At 44.3% G+C, this 17,920-nt stretch overlaps 1 protein-coding gene across 1 annotated transcript in view; it reads left to right on the top strand.

Moving 5' to 3' along the window:
* The first annotated feature begins 4,298 nt into the window (after positions 1–4,298).
* The window catches only part of FUBP3 (far upstream element (FUSE) binding protein 3), a 67,902-nt gene continuing 54,280 nt past the window's right edge, over positions 4,299–17,920 (top strand). Inside the window, exon 1 of the mRNA XM_010856949.1 lies at positions 4,299–4,310. Within this exon, the coding sequence (XP_010855251.1) occupies positions 4,299–4,310 (12 nt within the window). The remainder of the gene's footprint in view (positions 4,311–17,920) is intronic.

Raw genomic sequence — 17,920 nt, 5'->3', positions numbered from 1 at the left:
GCTTTTGATTATGCTATCTAGGTTGGTCATAACTTTCCTTCCAAGGAGTAAGCATCTTTTAATTTCATGGCTGCAGTCACCATCTGCAGTGATTTTGGAGCCCAGAAAAATAAAGTCTGACACTGTTTCCACTGTTTCCCCATCTATTTCCCATGAAGTGATGGGACCAGATGCCATGATCTTCATTTTCTGAATGTTGAGCTTTAAGCCAACTTTTTCACTCTCCACTTTCACTTTCATCAAGAGCTTTTGAGTTCCTCTTCACTTTCTGCCATAAGAGTGGTGTCATCTGCATATCTGAGGTGATTGATATTTCTCCCGGCAATCTTGATTCTGGCTTGTGTTTCTTCCAGTCCAGCGTTTCTCATGATGTACTCTGCATATAAGTTAAATAAGCAGGGTGACAATATACAGCCTTGACGTACTCTTTTTCCTATTTGGAACCAGTCTGTTGTTCCATGTCCAGTTCTAACTGTTGCTTCCTGACCTGCATACAGATTTCTCAAGAGGCAGATCAGGTGGTCTGGTATTCCCATCTCTTTCAGAATTTCTCCAATACAAAATAAAAAGTTTTTTTTTAAGAGTTGAGTTGCCACCCCAAATTCATAAGCCAAAGTCCTAACCCCTAGTTCTTCAGAATACGACCTTATTTAGGAATAACGTCCTGGCAGGTGGGATTAGTTAAGGTAAGGCTACCCTGGAATCGGAGGGGACCCTCATCCTATATGATCCAGACAGACACACAGGGAGAAGACGCCATGTGAATATGAAGGCAGAGATTAGATGGAGGCTCCTACCAGCCTAAGAACATCACGCTTGCCAGCAAACCACCAGCTGGGAGAGGCAGAGAACAGGTTCGGCATCACAGCGCTCGGAAGGAGCCAGCCCTGTGGACACCTTGATCTCAGACTTCCAGACTCGGGATCTGAGAGCCTGTAAATTGCTGCTGGTGAAGCCACCCAGCTTGGGGTACTTTATGACAGCAGCCCCAGCAAACTAATATGAGTGGAGAGCATGAAACAACATGTTCTGGGATGTGCGTGTGATTCAGCAAGGCGGGTGCTGGGAGTTTGTAAGGGTGGGGTTGTGGTACAGCAAGGCCAGATCCTGCAGAATCTTGGACACTATCTGGGGAGTGGAGGTGGGGGGTGGGGAGAGGGCATGAGAGCATTTTAAGCAGCAAGGGGGGTGAGATGGGACGAGCTTTATGTCCCCAGGGTCACGAAGAGTCTGACACGACTTGGCGACTGAACAACGAAGTAATTGTATTTATGTATTTGTTTATCAGTTTTGGCTGTGCTGGGCCTTCGGAGCTCCACGGGTCTTTTTTCTCTAGTTGTGGCAAGTGGGGACTGCTCTCTAATTGCAGCGTGAAGGCTTCTCATTGCGGCGGCTTCTCTTGTTGCAGAGCACAGCCTCTAGGGTGTGAGGGCTTCAGGAATTGCAGCTCGTGGGCTCAGGAGTTGCAGCTCTCAGGCTCTAGAGCACAGGCTTCATAGTGGGGATGCACAAGCTTGGTTGCTCCATGACATGTGGGATCTTCCTGGATCAAGGACCAAACCCATGTCTCTCCTGCATTAGCAGATGATTCTTTACCACTGAACCATCAGGGAAGCCCTCAATTTTTAAAAACTGAAGTACAGTTTTTAACTATACTTAACACTGTTGTGTTAATTTCTGTTGTACTGCAAAGTGATTCAGTTATACGTAGAGATGCATTCTTGTTGACTATAGTTTACCATAGGATATTGAGTATAGTTCCCTGTGTTACACAGTAGGACCACATTGTTTATCCATTCTATACATAAAAGCCTACATCTGCTAACCCCAACCTCCCACTCCATCTCTTCCCCAACACCCTCCCCCTTGGCAACCAGCCATCTGTTCTGTATGCCAATGGTTCTATTTCTGTTTTGTAGATGTTGATTTGTGCCGTATGTTAGATTCCACATACGAGTGATATATGGTATTTGGCTTTCTCTTTCTGACCACTTCGCTTAGTATGATAATCTCTAAGTCCTTCCATATTGCTGCAAATGCTATTATTTCATTCTTTTTATGACTAATACTCCACTGCGTGTGTGTGTGTGTCTACATATGTATGTATGTACAGCACATCTTCTTTATCCATTGTTTTGTCAATGAACATTTAGGGTGTTTCCATGTCTTGGCTATTGTAAATAACACCGCCATGAACATTGAGGTACATAGATCTTTTCGGATTCTAGTTATGTCTCGATACATTTGGAGGAGTGAGATTGCAGGACCATACAGCAACTGTATGTTTAGTTTTTTGAGGAACTCCCACGTTGTTTTTCATGGTGACTGCACCAGTTGACATTCCCACCAACACGGTGTAGGATTCCTTTTTCTCCACAACCACTCCAGTATCTGTTATCCGTAGACTTTTTAATGATGGGCATTCTGATCAGTGTGTGAGGCAATTCCTCACTGCAGTTTGGATTTGCATCTTGGCTTGAGCTTTGTTAAATGCGCACCCTGGTTACAGAGGAAGCACTGAGCGGGTGAGGCGTCTTTCTCTCCCACTCCCTTGAATCTCCTCCCCGAGCACCAGCGCTCCGGAGCCGGGCCTGCCTTACTCACCAGTGGGTTCTGGGGCTCACAAATTGGCCTGTTCCTCATGGGCCCCACCCAGAGTCTGTCGGAGGAAGACACAGTCTAGCAGCTCCAGGGTCCCCTTCCTCTGCCGCCCCCTTGGTTAACAGCCCTCACGGAGAACCTGATGTGCAAACACAGACAGAGAAGCAGCCACCTTGGGACCAAGATGAGGATGGTGGTGGATAAAGTGGAGGGCCAGGCCTCTGCTTCTCAGTCCCCTCTCCTCCTCTTTGGTCCACCCAGGCTCCCAGCGTGAGCTGCGTGGTTTTCTCCTGTGTTGTTCCGTCTTCCTCTCTTGTCCTGCTGCCCCTGGGAAAGAGCAGAGAAGGGGCTAGAAAAGGCCAGGGCCCTCCTCCAGGAGTGGGAGGATCTGAGGCGCAGAGAGGTTACATGACCTACCTAAGGTCACACAGCTGATAATAGGCAGAGTCGGGACTGAACCCAGGAAGTTTGGGCAGAGCCCTCACTCTCAACACACACAGCATGCCATCACTTCCAGAAGGGCAGTGTACCTGGTGGTTAGGGTATGCTCCCTGGAATCAGGCTGCCTGCAGCTGAATCCCACCTCCATCCCCGCCCAGCTGAGCCATTGGCCCTCTCTGAGCTTTGGTCTCCTCGGTGCAAAAGTGGAACACTAGTGGCTCCTACCAGTGGCAAAAGCTGACTGCTGTCCACCAAGCTGTTTCCCTTTTCCTCCCAGGTACTCCCAGCCAGACTACATTTCCCAGGCTCCCCTGCAGGTACCATGTGACAGAGTTCTGGACAATGGAATGTAGGAGGAAGTGATGTTGCAGCTCCTAGGCCTGGCTCCTAAAACGTCCTGTGCCATTCTTTCCACTCTCTATGCTGGGCCCATGAATGACCACAGGGAACAGGCCCTACCCAACCCCCCTGCACCTCATGGAATGGGAAATGAATAGGAAATGTGCTCTTATGGTGGGGTTATTTGTTAAGATGTTAGGCTGCTCTTATGACCACCCTCCTCATCAGCTCTCCTGAGGACTGAAGAGTGAATCTCTCCAAAGTGCTCAGCGCAGCACTTGGTGTCTGTGACCCTCTAGCTAATACGTTGCCATCCTTGTTCCACGTCTGCTTCCTGCTGGAGCGGGAGCTCCAGGGGCCCAGCACTAACTGGGTGTTCAGAAATACACATCAGAGGGCTGGTGTGCCTGTGTCTGGCGTTTGGGTCAGTGTTCCCTTCCCAGACCCCCAGTCTCTAACAGCTGGGCCGTCTGTCACTCTGTCAATACCTTGAGCTGGCGGCTCCTGGCTGCTGTGGCCTTCCTCCTTCCCATAGCTGCAGACTCAGCCCTGCCTCCACTCACAGTGTGAGAAAAATGTGCTAACACTTGCTGCAGGACCCCCCAGCCTGTGGCCGTGCCTCAGAACCCAGGCTCAGGGTCCCTCTGCTGGAGTTTGAGAGCCTTCCCAGGATTTGGCTTCGAGGAGCTGAGAACCCCCTGAGTCGTATGCCATAAGGTGGGCAGTGCTGCCCTGCCTCCTCCCTCTAAATGTCTGCAGGCAGGGCATTAGTACCACACAGGACTGTACCTACCAGCCAGCCCTGACTTCCTGCTATTAGGAGCTCCTTGGGAGCGCTGTGTGACTTTGGACCTGCACCTCAACCTCTCTGAGAGTCAGTTTCTTGCTTTGCTGCTACTAGGGCCAGGCTGCTGGCTATGGCGCACCAAGTAAGTGCTCAACCAGTGCCTGGGGTCAAGGCTCAGCTCACCCTTCTCATCCCAACCGGTACTGCGAGGATGGATCTCGAGTGCTGAGTGGACATCTCTGCAGGCAGCGTCAGGACAGAACCAGGAAAACCAAGCCCCATTCCCTGTGCTGGGGCGGGAAGTCATTCAGCTGGGAAATCACTTGTCCACAAGCCCAAGCCTAGTCATGGAGTTGCGCTACCATGAGGGAAATTGCTCTAAATGTGAATCCACCTGCGAGCCTGGGGAAAGTGATTTTGATCCTCATGAGCGGACAGCAGTAGTCCTTCTGTGCACAGTGTTTTCAGCCTGTCTGCCTTCCAATCACTCCTAAGTAATATGTTTCATTTGGTGTGACTGCTCACAGGGGCCCTGCTCCACCCCGCACTGGCTGCAGAAGCATAACATTTCAAATCTTATCTGAACAACAGAATTCTGTAAAGCAATTATCCTTCAATAAAAAAATTAATTAATTAAAAAAAATCTTATCTGCTTTTCATCCGTAATAAGCAAAACAGGTTTCAGGCTCCTGCAGCCATCTTGCCCAGCACTGAGACGCAGCTCTCCCCAGAATAACTTTGGGCCAAGCCCATTACTGAAGAGACATTAGTTGGCCCAGAGGGATGGACAAGAGAGAGCAGGAGGCTAGGAAACAGCATTTCTGGGTTCAAACCTTGAGTCCTCCACTTCCCAGCTGTGTGACTTCAAGCAGGTTGCTTGTCCTCTCTGAACCTCAGTTCCTCGTCCATGGAAGAGAGGATGAGGTCTTTGCCGACCCATGGTTCCTTTAACTCTGATTTCCCCAGGAAAGAACCAGTAGGGGGAGTTCTTGGTTTATTCCTTACCACCCGCCATGACAGGGCTTCTCTGGTGGTGCTAGTGGTAAAGAACCCACCTGCCAATGCAGGAGACATAAGAGACACTGGTTTGATTCCTAGGTCCAGCAGATTCCCTGGAGGAGGCCATGGCAACCCACTCCAGTATTCTTGCCTGGGAAATCCCATTGTCAGAGGAGCCTGGTGGGCTATGGTACATACGGTTGCACGGTTGAAGCAACTTAGCACATGCCATAACAAAGGATGCAAAAGTCAGCTTCCATATTTGCACACCCATGTTCATAGCAGCGTTTTTCACAGCAGCCAAAAGGTAGATACAAGTGCCCAGTGATAGATGAATGGGTAAACAAAATGTGGTAAGCACACAGTGGAATGTTCAGTTCAGTTCAGTCACTCAGTCGTGTCTGACTCTGAGACCCCATGGACTGCAGCATGCCAGGCCTCCCTGTCCATCACCAACTCCCGGAGCTTGCTTAAACTCATGTCCATCAAGTCAGTGATGCCATCCAACCATCTCATCTTCTGTCATCCCCTTCTCCTCCTGCTCTCAATCTTTTCCAGCATCAGGGTCTTTTCAAATGAGTCAGCTCTTCGCATCAGGTGGCCAAAGTATTGGAGTTTCAGCTTCGACATCAGTCCTTCCAATGAATACCCAGGACTGATCTCCTTTAGGATGGACTGGTTGGATCTCCTTGCAGTCCAGGGGACTCTCAAGAGTCTTCTCCAACACCACAGTTCAAAAGCATCAATTCTTCTGCGCTCAGCTTTCTTTATAGTCCAACTCTCACATCCATACATGACTACTGGAGAAACCATAGCCTTAACTAAATGAACCTTTGTTGGCAAAGTAATGTCTCTGCTTTTTAATATGTTATCTAGGTTGGTCATAGCTTTCCTTCCAAGGTGCAAGCGTCTTTTAATCTCGCATTGTAGGCAAACGCTCTACTATCTGAGCCACCAGGGAAGTCTAAATATAGAATATATTTATATAAATTATATATTACATTTATAAATGTAAATATAAACATGAGGAATGGGAAAGGGAATACAATGATGGAGGAGATTTCAAAAATGAATAGAGGGGACTTCCCTGGTGGTCCGGTGGTTAAGAATACACCTTCCAATGCAGGGAACCTGGGTTTGATGCCTGGTTAGGCAACTAAGGTCTCCCATGAAGTGAAAAGTGAAAGCGTTAGTTGCCCAGTTCTGTCTAACTCTTTGTGACCCCATGGACTGTAAGCTCACGAGGCTCTTCTGTCCATGGAATTCTCCAGGCAAGAATACTGGAGTGGGTAGCCATTTCCTTCTCCAGGGGATCTTCCCAACCCAGGGATCGAAACTGGGTCTCCTGCATTGCAGGCGGATTCTTTACCAGCAGAGTCACCAGGGAATGCCCAGTCAGGGAATGCCACCAAGATGCCCCATGCCTCTGGGCAACTAACCCCACAAGCCATAACTAAAGAAGACCTGAGAGCCACAGCAAAGACCCCACCCACCACAGTGAAGACCCAGTACAGCCAAAATTTTTTAAAAAATTGAAGAGAGCTGCATGTACAGATCTGGCTGGTAAAATTGAAAATCTGGATGGAATGAATGATTTATGACTTCCAAGGCATTATAAAATTACCAAAGTTGACTTTTAAAGAAGTGAAAAATCAAATAACATATTAACTAAGGAAGAGATAGATAATTTTCTCAAAAAATTCTCTCCCTGGGAAAAGTCTCCAGGCCCTGAGAGTTTTATGTCTGGATTACTTCAGACATCCATGGAACAGGTAATTTCAAGATTCAGATTCTTCCATAGCAGAGAGAAGAATGGAAGAAGCCTCCCAATTTATCTCATGAAATTTGTATAACCTCATTACCAAGTGGTGATAACACAGCACTGAAAAAAGAAAACCAGAGACTATGTCTCTTATGAATATATATGCAAAAGTCATGAAATAAATTCTGACAATCCATATATATTATGGTCATAAAATCAGGATTTGGCAACAATCATTGCTACTTTTCCTTTAATAACTTGCTACCTGTGCAAATCAGGAATTCATCTTCAAAAATTTCTTAATAAATTTTTATTGGAGTATAGCTGATTTACAATGTCATATAAGTTTCTGCTGTGCAGCAAAGTCAATAGGTTATACATATACATATGTCCACTCTTTTTTAGTCTCTATTCCCGTATAGTTCATTACAGAGTATTGAGTTCCCATGCTATGCAGTAAGTTCTTATCAGTTATCTATTTTATACACAGCAGTGTGTACATGTCAATCCCAATCTCCCAGTTCATCCCTCCCCTACCCCACCTTTCTCCTTTGGCAATGATAAATTTGTTTTCTATATCTGTGACTCTATTTCTGTTTTGTGAATAGGTTCATTCGTACAAATTAAAAAAAAATGTTCAGTGCTTTTATGCTTAAAATGCTTAAAAGCATGTCTATATTGAAAATAGCATGAAAGGGATATAAAAATGTGACCTATAAAGTTGGTGTGGGGACTTCCCTGGTGGTCCAGTGGTTAAGAATCTGCCTTCCAATGCGGGGAACATGGGTTCGATCCCTGTTTGGGAAACTAAGATCCCACTTGATGCACAGCAATTAGAGAGGCTGTGACTACTGAGCCTGTGCTCCGAAGCAAGGGAAGGCCACACGTCCCAACTAGAGAAGCCCACGCACCCCACAGCCAAGACTCAGAATAGCCAAAATAAAAAGAAAGAAAGAAAAACAAAATTTGTGTGATAGCTCATCTCATGTAGACACAGGCGCTGCTGTGGAGGAAGCTTCTTACTATTTAGAGATAAAACCAAGGCCGCAGGGATAAACCAGAAGGATGTAGAGCTGTGCCTTTTCATAGATGTTAAATGCTAAAAACTCCTGGGAGAAGTAGAAGGCTATGAGGACTGGGCTGTTGCCGAGAAGCCTTGCTTTATTTCCTCATGTGTTTATTTATTCCCATGGGAAACCTAATTGAGCATCCACTCTTCTTCCTTCTGTAAAAATAATTCCTGAGTACTTACTCTGTGCCGCACACTGTTCCAGGCACAGGCTACAGTGTAAACAAGCCCCTGCCCTCGAGCTCCCACTCTCAGAACCCTCCAGCAACAGAGGCAGGCCTGGCTGGATTGGGAGCACCTTCCTGCTGCCGTGCTCCATGCTCCACCCTCCTCGGTCTCTGCTACAGAGTGCAAGTGCTCACAGATTGGGGGCTCAGTCCTTAGGACACAGCCCACAGCCCCCTCAGTGATGCCAATCCTAGTAATGGGCACTTCCGAGCATCCTCTGGCCATGGTTTGCCCAAGTGCTCTGTGTGCATCCCACGTGTGCTCCATAGAGTCTCTGGGACATGGCCATTTTCCAGGAGGGACATGTGGCTTCATCAGAGACTTAGGGGACTTGTCCAAGGTGAGTCAGTTACTAAGGGGGCAGAGCTGGGACTGGGCCAGGTCTGACTCCAGAAACTGTGCTCCTAACCACTGGGTAACCCGGACTGCCTCAGTCCAGGTAGGGCATCTGTTGAAGGTTTCCAACCAGCTCAGGGCCTTTGGGATTCACTTTTCTTTTCTTTTCACTCTCTAGTGCATTGTCCAGGCTTCTCACTCCAGTGGCTTCTCTTGTTTCGGAGCTCAGGCTCTAGAGTGCGAGGGCTCAGTATTTGTGGCACACGGGCTTAGTTGCTCCAAGGCATGTGGGATCTTCCCAGACCAGGGATTGAACCCCAGTCCCCTGCATTGGCAGGTGGATTCTTAACCACTGGGCCACCAGGAATTACGCCATCTGCTACTCAGACTACCGTATCTCCTAAGAATGTTAGGAGAGTGGTGGGTATGGGGAAAGGAGGAAGGAAAAGAAGGAGAAAGAGAGATACATCAGAGAAAAGAGGTGCTGGGAATCCTATGGGGTGAAGCCACAAGAATCCCGAGGGGGACTTCCCTGGTGGTCCAGTGCAGCTGCAATGTGCTCAACTTGTACTGACCTTGGGCAGATCCCTTTAGCTCCCCGAGTCTCAGGTTCCTCATCTGTAACATGGGAATAATTAATAGCACCCAACTCATAAGGTCATAAAACGTAGATAATGTAAGTAAACGATTTAACACAAGGTTGCTCCTAGTTCAGTAAACTTGACAACACCCTCACCATCATTATCACTTCTTACGATGAGGGGAAAATGACAGGTAAGTGTTCATTTCCATCCTTTTGTTATCTGACCTCCAATATACATTTTTCACCCACTTAGATATTCTCACTATGCCTTAAAGAATAACATCTTTTCTCAAAATTGATTTCTAATTGGGAACTGTTTTCAATGTCTTGTAATAACCTATAATGGAAAACAATCTGAAAAAGAATAGATTTCTATATGCATGTGTGTTAACTGAATCACTTCACTGTACATCTGAAACTAAGACAATCTTATAGATCAACTATACTTCGATTAACAAAGAAAAAGAAATTTTTTTATTATATGAGCAATTCACAAATACACACTGCTTGTTTTTCAAAAGCTACCATTAGGACTTCCCTGGTGGTCCAGGAGTTAAGACTCTACCTGCAAGTGCAGAGGACACAGGTTCGAACCCTGGTCCAGGAAGATCCCACATACTGCAGAGCAACTAAGGCCAGGCTTCCCAACTTCTGAGCCCATACGATGCAACTACTGGAGCTGTCGCACCTACAGCTCACACACCACAACTAAAGAGCAACCCCCACTCTCCAGAGCTAGAGAAAGCCTGCAGGCAGCAATGAAGACCCGGGAGAGCCAAAAAGAAAGAAAATTCAAAAGATGGCGTTATCGGTAAGACTGAAAAAAAAATAGGTGAAGGTGAAAGTCTCCCAGTCGTGTCCAACTCTTTGTGACCCCTTGGACTATATAGTCCATGGCATTCTCCAGGCCAGAATATTGGAGTGGGTAGCCTTTCCCTTCTCCAAGGGTTCTTCCCAACCCGGGGATCGAACCCAGGTCTCCCACATTGCAGGCGAATTCTTTACCAGCTGAGCCACCAGGGAAGCCGATTTTACTGACTGTCCTGTAGGTTCTCCCATCTCCTCACACCTTCCCTCCCTTCCCCATCCTTCTCTAAAGTGTGTGACCCCATAGATTGTAGCCCACCAGGCTCCTCTGTCCATGGAATTCTCCAGGCAAGAATACTGGAGTAGGTTGCCATTTCCTTCTCTAGGGGATCTTCCCAACCCCAGGATCGAACCCAGATCTCCCACAGTGCAGGCAAATCCTTTACCATCTGAGCCAACAGGGACACCCACCATTCTCCAAAGGTAATCTCTATTATCATTTTGCTGACTCTCCCTTGGGTGATTTTTTTCCTTGCATTTGCAAGCACGTATACTTATCCTTTGAAATAAACTGGGTGGTTTGTGTATGCAGTACATCTGATTTATTTTTACATAAAGGGATCGTACAGATCATATTCTTCTACTATTTGCTTTTTTTTTTTTTTTTCTCAGTAACACCTCTTGATTCACTGATATCAGTGAGAAAGGAAGGAGGAGAGGAGAGGGTTCCCAGGTCTGGAAATTTCAAGACCAAAGCCTGCAACTCGGACTAGTCATTTCACTGGGGCACTTGAATTTGCTGGGCTCGCCTTTGCTCTCCCCATGGCTTATCTATTTTATCTTTACAAACAAACCACAATTGTTCTGTGTCTGAATCACCTGCAAGCCTCAGGTTCTGAAACATGAAAACATCTGTCTCTCCACTCTGTCAGGCCAGACTATCCATTAGACCTTGCCAGTGGGAGGAAAGCTTTCTATGAGCAGCATTTATTTCTTCTTTACAAGATTATGAAAAGACAGCTCAGGGGCTGTGGGTACACGGCCCAGGCCTGTTGTCAAAGCCTCTTTTCTTGAGCCCCAAGTCTTCGGAAGCTGTGATGATCAACAGGAAAAACCAGAAAGACATGTGTCACTGGGAAGCATGGAATACTCACCCAAGGGTTAAAAAGCAGCCTGTGCTTTGACCCTGGAGTCAGACCCTGTCCTGCGGATTGTGGTGAGAAAGATAACCCACCACCTGGCTTTTAGGACTTTTTGACCTTTAAGGCAATCCCAGCCACTGATTTTGTTTCCAAGATGAAGCGCCCTTAACCAGGACTGACATTTTGGTGAAAATGCAGCCAGGTTACTTCCTGCTGCCACATGGGGTAGAATTTTCTTTGGAAGCATCACATTTTTCCTGCTTCATGGCAGCCTGGTTCTAGAGAAGTGGTCATTGTTTTTCCCCCTGGCCTCCAAATCCAGAGCTGAGCCAAGTACAATACCAAGCTGAAGAGCAGAAAACCGGTATTTCTAAGATGGAGGTAACATAGGAGCAGGACACCCATGTGACTGGGAGAGAGAAACCTGCCTGCTTGCCATGTGACTGAGAGAGAAGCCTGACAGATATTTCCAGGCTTCACTAGGTTCAGCACACACACACACACATTTAACTCTATCCCTAATCTGTAGGACCTAAAGACTTGAGAATCTCTAGAAATCTCCAGGTAACAAATAGAGCATATGCTCTGACAGTAACTGCTCTTTTCCTTTATAACCAGCAAGTGGCCCCCTCCCACCCCCACACCAGATGCCTACTTTATCCTTTGCAGTGTTCATCACTGCTACCACCGGCACTCCAGCCCATTTCTGTCAGCTGACTCATGTCTCTTTCCCATCACAGATATCAACTATAGGCTTTCTTTATGGTTTGGTGATTATCTTCTGTCCTTTGTGACTCCTTCCTGGATTTCGTTTCCAGGCCCTGTCCTAACTATCTTGTTCCTGACACCATGCTGTCTTGGTGAGGATGGATTATTGCAGGAAGGGCCTTTCAGAGGCCATACCTCAATAATCTATACACAGGAAGAGCCTTTGTTGGGTGGATGAACAGATGGAAGGAAGGAGGTTTAATGTAACAAACCCTGCTGCTGCTGCTGCTAAGTCACTTCAGTCGTGTCCGACTCTGTGCGACCCCATAGACAGCAGCCCACCAGGCTCCCCCGTCCCTGGGATTCTCCAGGCAAGAACACTGGAGAGGGTTGCCATTTCCTTCTCCAATGCATGAAAGTGAAAAGTGAAAGGGAAGTTGCTCAGTCGTGTCCGACTCTTAGCGACCCCATGGACTGCAGCCTACCAGGCTCCTCCATCCATGGGATTTTCCAGGCAAGAGTACTGGAGTGGGGTGCCACCCTAATAGTCATTAATTACTCTCTGTGCAGGAAGAAAAAGTTTCACAGGCAATCAAATGATTTTGAGAAAGTCTAGCCAGGAAAGAAGCTGTCTGTTCAATGCATAGTTAAGGATGAGGAGGGCTGAATGTGTCTAGTGGGGTACATGTATTTTATTGACGTATAGTTGATTTACAATGCTGTGTTAATTTCTGCTGTACAACAAAGTGACTGTTTTATGTATCTATACATATACATACATACACACACGTATATATTCTCTTTCATCTTCTTTTTCATGATGGTTTATCACAGAATGTTAAATATAGTCCCTGAGGGCATGTATATTTTTGAATGCTGTCTGAGCATGACCCATTTAAATTCATCTTCTTTCAATCAAATCTGTTTCTTCTCTCACACACTCAAACTGTTTTGGGGTCACTATTTTTAGTGGACAAGAGTTGTTTTTTTTCCATTGTAACCACTTTTCTTCTGGTATCAGCTATATTTTCTTCAAGCCCTTCATTCCCTTCTCAGGTCTACGGCTCTGAGATCTCTGAGATCTTAAAACACTATGGCTGAGATCTATGGCTCAACTTTCTTCCTCCAAGATGGCTGATGTAATCTTTTTGTCCCAGCGTATTATAACAAAAGTTTCAAATAGACCAAAATTGAAAGAATTTAATAGTGAACAACTATTAATCCCACCTCAGTTTCTCCTATGAACATTTCACTACATTTGCTTTATCTCCTGTCTATTCACTTACCTGCCCCTCCATTAAGCAATTAGTCCATCTTATTTTTGTTGCCTCCCAATGTAAATTGAAGACATCAATACATTTCCTCATAAACCTGTATCATTCAATACATTTCTTCCTAAATGTGTATCATTGATTAGGGCACAATATTTGTCTGCATGCTTTTTCTTTCATTATAAAATTTACATACAATAAAATACACCAATATTGACACATGCTAAATTCTGTACATATTGTGCAGCCCCAATTCCTATGAATATACAAACATTAGCATTACCCCAGAAAGTTCCCTCATTCTCCTTTCCAGTCAACCTCCAGTCAACCTCCATCCTCCTTTCCAGTCAACCATCCATCCAATTTCAGAGGCAACTACCATCCTGATTTTTCCACTTGGGCTGTTTCCAGTTTTAGGCTATGATGAAGTTATTGTGATAGTTACTGTATAACTTTTTTTAATGGACACATGTTTTCATTTCTCTTAGGTAAATATGTAGGACTGGAATTGCTGGGCAAAAGAGTGGGCATATTTTTAATTTATTAAGAAACTTCCACTCTTTTTCTTTGGTTGTACCATTTTACAGTTCCCAAAACCATGTGTGAGCATTCCAGTTGCTCCATACCTTGTCAATATTTGATATCTTTTCAGTTACAGTTTTAGCCATTCTAGCCACCCAGCCATTCTGGGTGTGTAATGGTTTTAGTTTGTGTTTGTTTAATGACTAATAATGTTGAGCACATTTTCTGGGGGGTATTGATCATTTATTCATCTTCCTTTGTGGTGTGTCTAATTTTCTTTTTACCCTCTCAAAAAGATACATTCACTCCAATGTTCACCGCAGCACTATTTACAACAGCCAAGACATAGAAGCAGCCTAAGTATCCACTGACAGATAAATGGATAAAGAAGATGTGGTATGTTTATACAAAGGAATATTATTCAGCCATAAAAAGAATGAAATAATGCCATTTGCAACAACATGGTTGGACCTAGAGATTATCATACTAAGTGAAGTAAGTCAGAAAACAAGACAACTATCATATGATATCACTTACATGTGGAATCTAAAAAAATTATTCAAATGAATTTATATACAAAACAGAAATAGACTCATAGACATAGAAAACAAACTTATGCTTACCAAAGAGGGAAGAGGGGGGCTAAATTAGGAGTTTGGAATGAACATATACACACTGCTATATAAAATAGATAACTAACAAGGATCTCGATGAAAGTGAAAGAGGAGAGTGAAAAAGTTGGCCTAAACTCAACATTCAGAAAACTAAGATCATGGCACCTAGTCCCATCACTTCAGGACAAATAGATGGGGAAGCAGTGGAAACAGTGACAGACTTTATTTTGGAGGGCTTCAAAATCACTGCAGATGATGACTTCAGCCATGAAATTAAAAGACACTTGCTACTTGGAAGAAAAGTTATGACCAACCTAGACAGTATATTAAAAAGCAGAGACATTACTTTGCCAACAAAGGTCCATCTAGTCAAAGCTATGGCTTTTCCAGTAGTCATGTATGGATGTGAGAGTTGGACTATAAAGAAAGCTGAGCGCTGAAGAATTGATGCTTTTGAACTATGATGTTGGAGAAGACTCTTGAGAGTCCCTTGGACAGCAGGGAGATCAAACCCTGCTGGAAGGACTGATCCTGAAGCTGAAACTCCAATACGTTGGCCATCTGATGCAAAGAACTGACTCATTGAAAAAGACCCTGATGCTGAGAAAAATTGAACTCAGGAGGAGAAGAGGATGACAGAGGATGAGATGGTTGGATGACATAACTGACTCCACGGATATGAGTTTGAGTAAACTCTGGGAGTTGGTGATGGACAAGGAGGCCTGGTGTGCTGCAGTCCATGGGGTGGCAAAGAGTCAGACCCAACTGAGTGACTGAACTGAACTGACCGAACAAGGATCTACTGTACAGCCCAGGAAAACTATACTCAATATTTTGTAATAACCCATAAGGAAAAATAATTTGAAAAAAGTAGATACATATGTATATATAACTGAATCATTTTGCTGTACATCTGAAACTAACACAACATTATAAATCAGCTATGCTTCAATAAAAAAAAATTTTTAAAGGAAGGAAATTCTGACACATGCTACAGCATGAAGTAGCCTCTAAGACATTAAACTAAGTGAAATAAGCCAGTGACAAAAGAACAAATATTGTATGATTTCACCTAAAATAGTTAAATTCATAGAGACAGAAAATAAAGTGGAGGTTTCCAGAGCCTGGGAGAGGGGGAAACAGGGGATTTGTGTTTAATGGGTACAGACTATTCATTTGAAAAATGAGAGACTTTCTGGAACTAAAGAGCTTTTTGATGAAGGTGAAAGAGGAGAGTGAAAAAGCTTGCTTAAAACTCAACATTCAGAAAACTAAGATCATGGCATTTGGTTCCATCAATTCACGGCAAATAGATGGGGAAACAGTGGCTTTATTTTCTTGGACTGCAAAATCACTGCAGATGGTCTCTTCGGCCATGAAATTAAAAGATGCTTATTCCTTGGAAGTAAAGCTATGACCAACCTAGACAGCATATTAAAAAGCAGAGACATAACTTTGATGACAAAGGTCTGTATAGTCAAAACTATGGTTTTTCCAGTAGTCATGTATGGATGTGAGAGTTGGACCATAAAGAAAGCTGAGCACCGAAGAATTGATGCTTTGAACTTTCATGTAGGAGAAGACTCTTGAGAGTCCCTTAGACAGAGGGGAGATCAAACCAGTCCATCCTAAGAGAAATCAGTCCTGATTATTCATTGGAAGGGTTGATGCTGAAGCTGAAGCTCCAAAAGTTTAGCCACCTGATATGAAGAACTGACTCATTGGAAAAGACCTTGATGCTGAGAAAGATTGAAGGCAGGAGGAGAAGGGAATGACAGAGGATGAGATGGTTGGATGGCATCACTGACTTGATGGACATGAGTTTGAGCAAGCTCTGGGAGTTGGTAATGGACAGGGAGGCCTGGCGTGCTGCAGTCCATGGGTTGGCAGCTGGGGTCATGACTGAGCAACTGAACTGAACTGAACTGAGATGTTCTGGAGGTGGATGGAGGTGGTGGTTGCACGGCAATGTGAATGTACTTAATATCACTGAACCATACACTTAAAAATAGTTTAAATGGGGACTTCCCTGGTAGTCTAGTGGTTAAGACTTTGCCTTCTGATGCAGGGGGTGCAGGTTGGATCCCTGTTTGGGGAGCCAAAAAAAGCAAAACAGAAAACAGAAGCAATATTATAACAAATTTAAAAAAAGACTTTAAAAAATCTTTTTAAAATAGTTTAAATGGTAATATATGTAATCACAATATAAAAATTAAATATTTATTTTAAAATTAATCAGATTTCCAAAACTAAAAATAGTGATATAAACAAGTGTCAGCCAGGAGGAAGAGTAACAAGAACTCATCTGCGGCTGGTAGGATGTGGGTCCTCCTTTGGAAATATTGTCCACGTTGGAGAGCAGTTGGGCTTCACCTACCAAAGCTGACGAGGTGTATTCCCTATCACTTCCCCCAACTCCCAGGAATTTCAGCCCTGGGCGTACATCCTAGGGAATCTGCCAAACACTACATAAGCAGACAAGTTCAAGAAAGCTCATTGCCACGTCATTTTGTCACAGAGAAAAGAAACATGGAAACAATTTAAATGGTGATCCATAGGAGAAAGAATATATTTCTGGTTTATTCATATAAGGGAATCACAGAGTGGAAGTATCTAAAATATGGCTGCATATTTGAACTTGCATACACCTCAAAAATACATGTGGAGCCAAAAAAAAAAAAAAAGACACAAATGACAGAAGGATATATAGAGCGTGATACTATTTATATAGTGTTTAAAAGCATTACACACACACACACGAACACAGTGACCATTAGAATGGATTTGTATAATGTTTAAAGGCATTACACACACACACATGAATACAGAGACCATTAGAATGCATATCACCAAGTTCAGGAAGGCAGTTACTACTGGAGAGGGAAGGAAAAGGCAAGGATCATGGGGGCTTACACAGGGCTCTTCACTAGTAACTGCAGTGCTGATTTCTTATGTTGACATTAGGGACATGGATATTCATTACATTATTCTATATAATTTTTGTAAGACCCAGATAATCACGATGGTGTGATCACTGACCTAGAGCCAGACATCCTGGAATGTGAAGTCAAGTGGGCCTTAGAAAGCATCACTACAAACAAAGCTAGTGGAGGTGATAGAATTCCAGTTGAGGCATTCCAAATCCTGAAAGATGATTCTGTGAAAGTGCTGCACTCAATATGTCAGCACATTTGGAAAACTCAGCAGTGGCCACAGGACTGGAAAAGGTCAGTCTTCATTCCAATCCCAAAGAAAGGCAATGCCAAAGAATGCTCAAACTACCGCACAATTGCACTCATCTCACATGCTAGTAAAATAATGCTCAAAATTCTCCAAGCCAGACTTCAGCAACATGTGAACCATGAACTTCCTGATGTTCAAGCTGGTTTTAGAAAAGGCAGAGGAACCAGAGATCAAATTGCCAACATCTGCTGGATCATGGAAAAAGCAAGAGAGTTCCAGAAAAACATCTATTTCTGCTTTATTGACTATGCCGAAGCCTTTGACTGTGTGGATTACAATAAACTGTGGAAAAGTCTGAAAGAGATGGAAATACCAGACCACCTGATCTGCCTCTTGAGAAATCTGTATGCAGATCAGGAAGCAACAGTTAGAACTGGACATGGAACAACAGACTGGTTCCAAGTAGGAAAAAGAGTACGTCAAGGCTGTATATTGTCACCCTGTTTATTTAACTTATATGCAGAGTAC

This window comes from Bison bison, unplaced genomic scaffold, assembly GCF_000754665.1.
Source record: "Bison bison bison isolate TAMUID 2011002044 unplaced genomic scaffold, Bison_UMD1.0 scf7180017864375, whole genome shotgun sequence".
Taxonomy (NCBI): Eukaryota; Metazoa; Chordata; class Mammalia; order Artiodactyla; family Bovidae; genus Bison; species Bison bison.
Note: the sequence above shows the minus strand (reverse complement) of the source record. Positions and strands in the feature narration are given on the sequence as shown.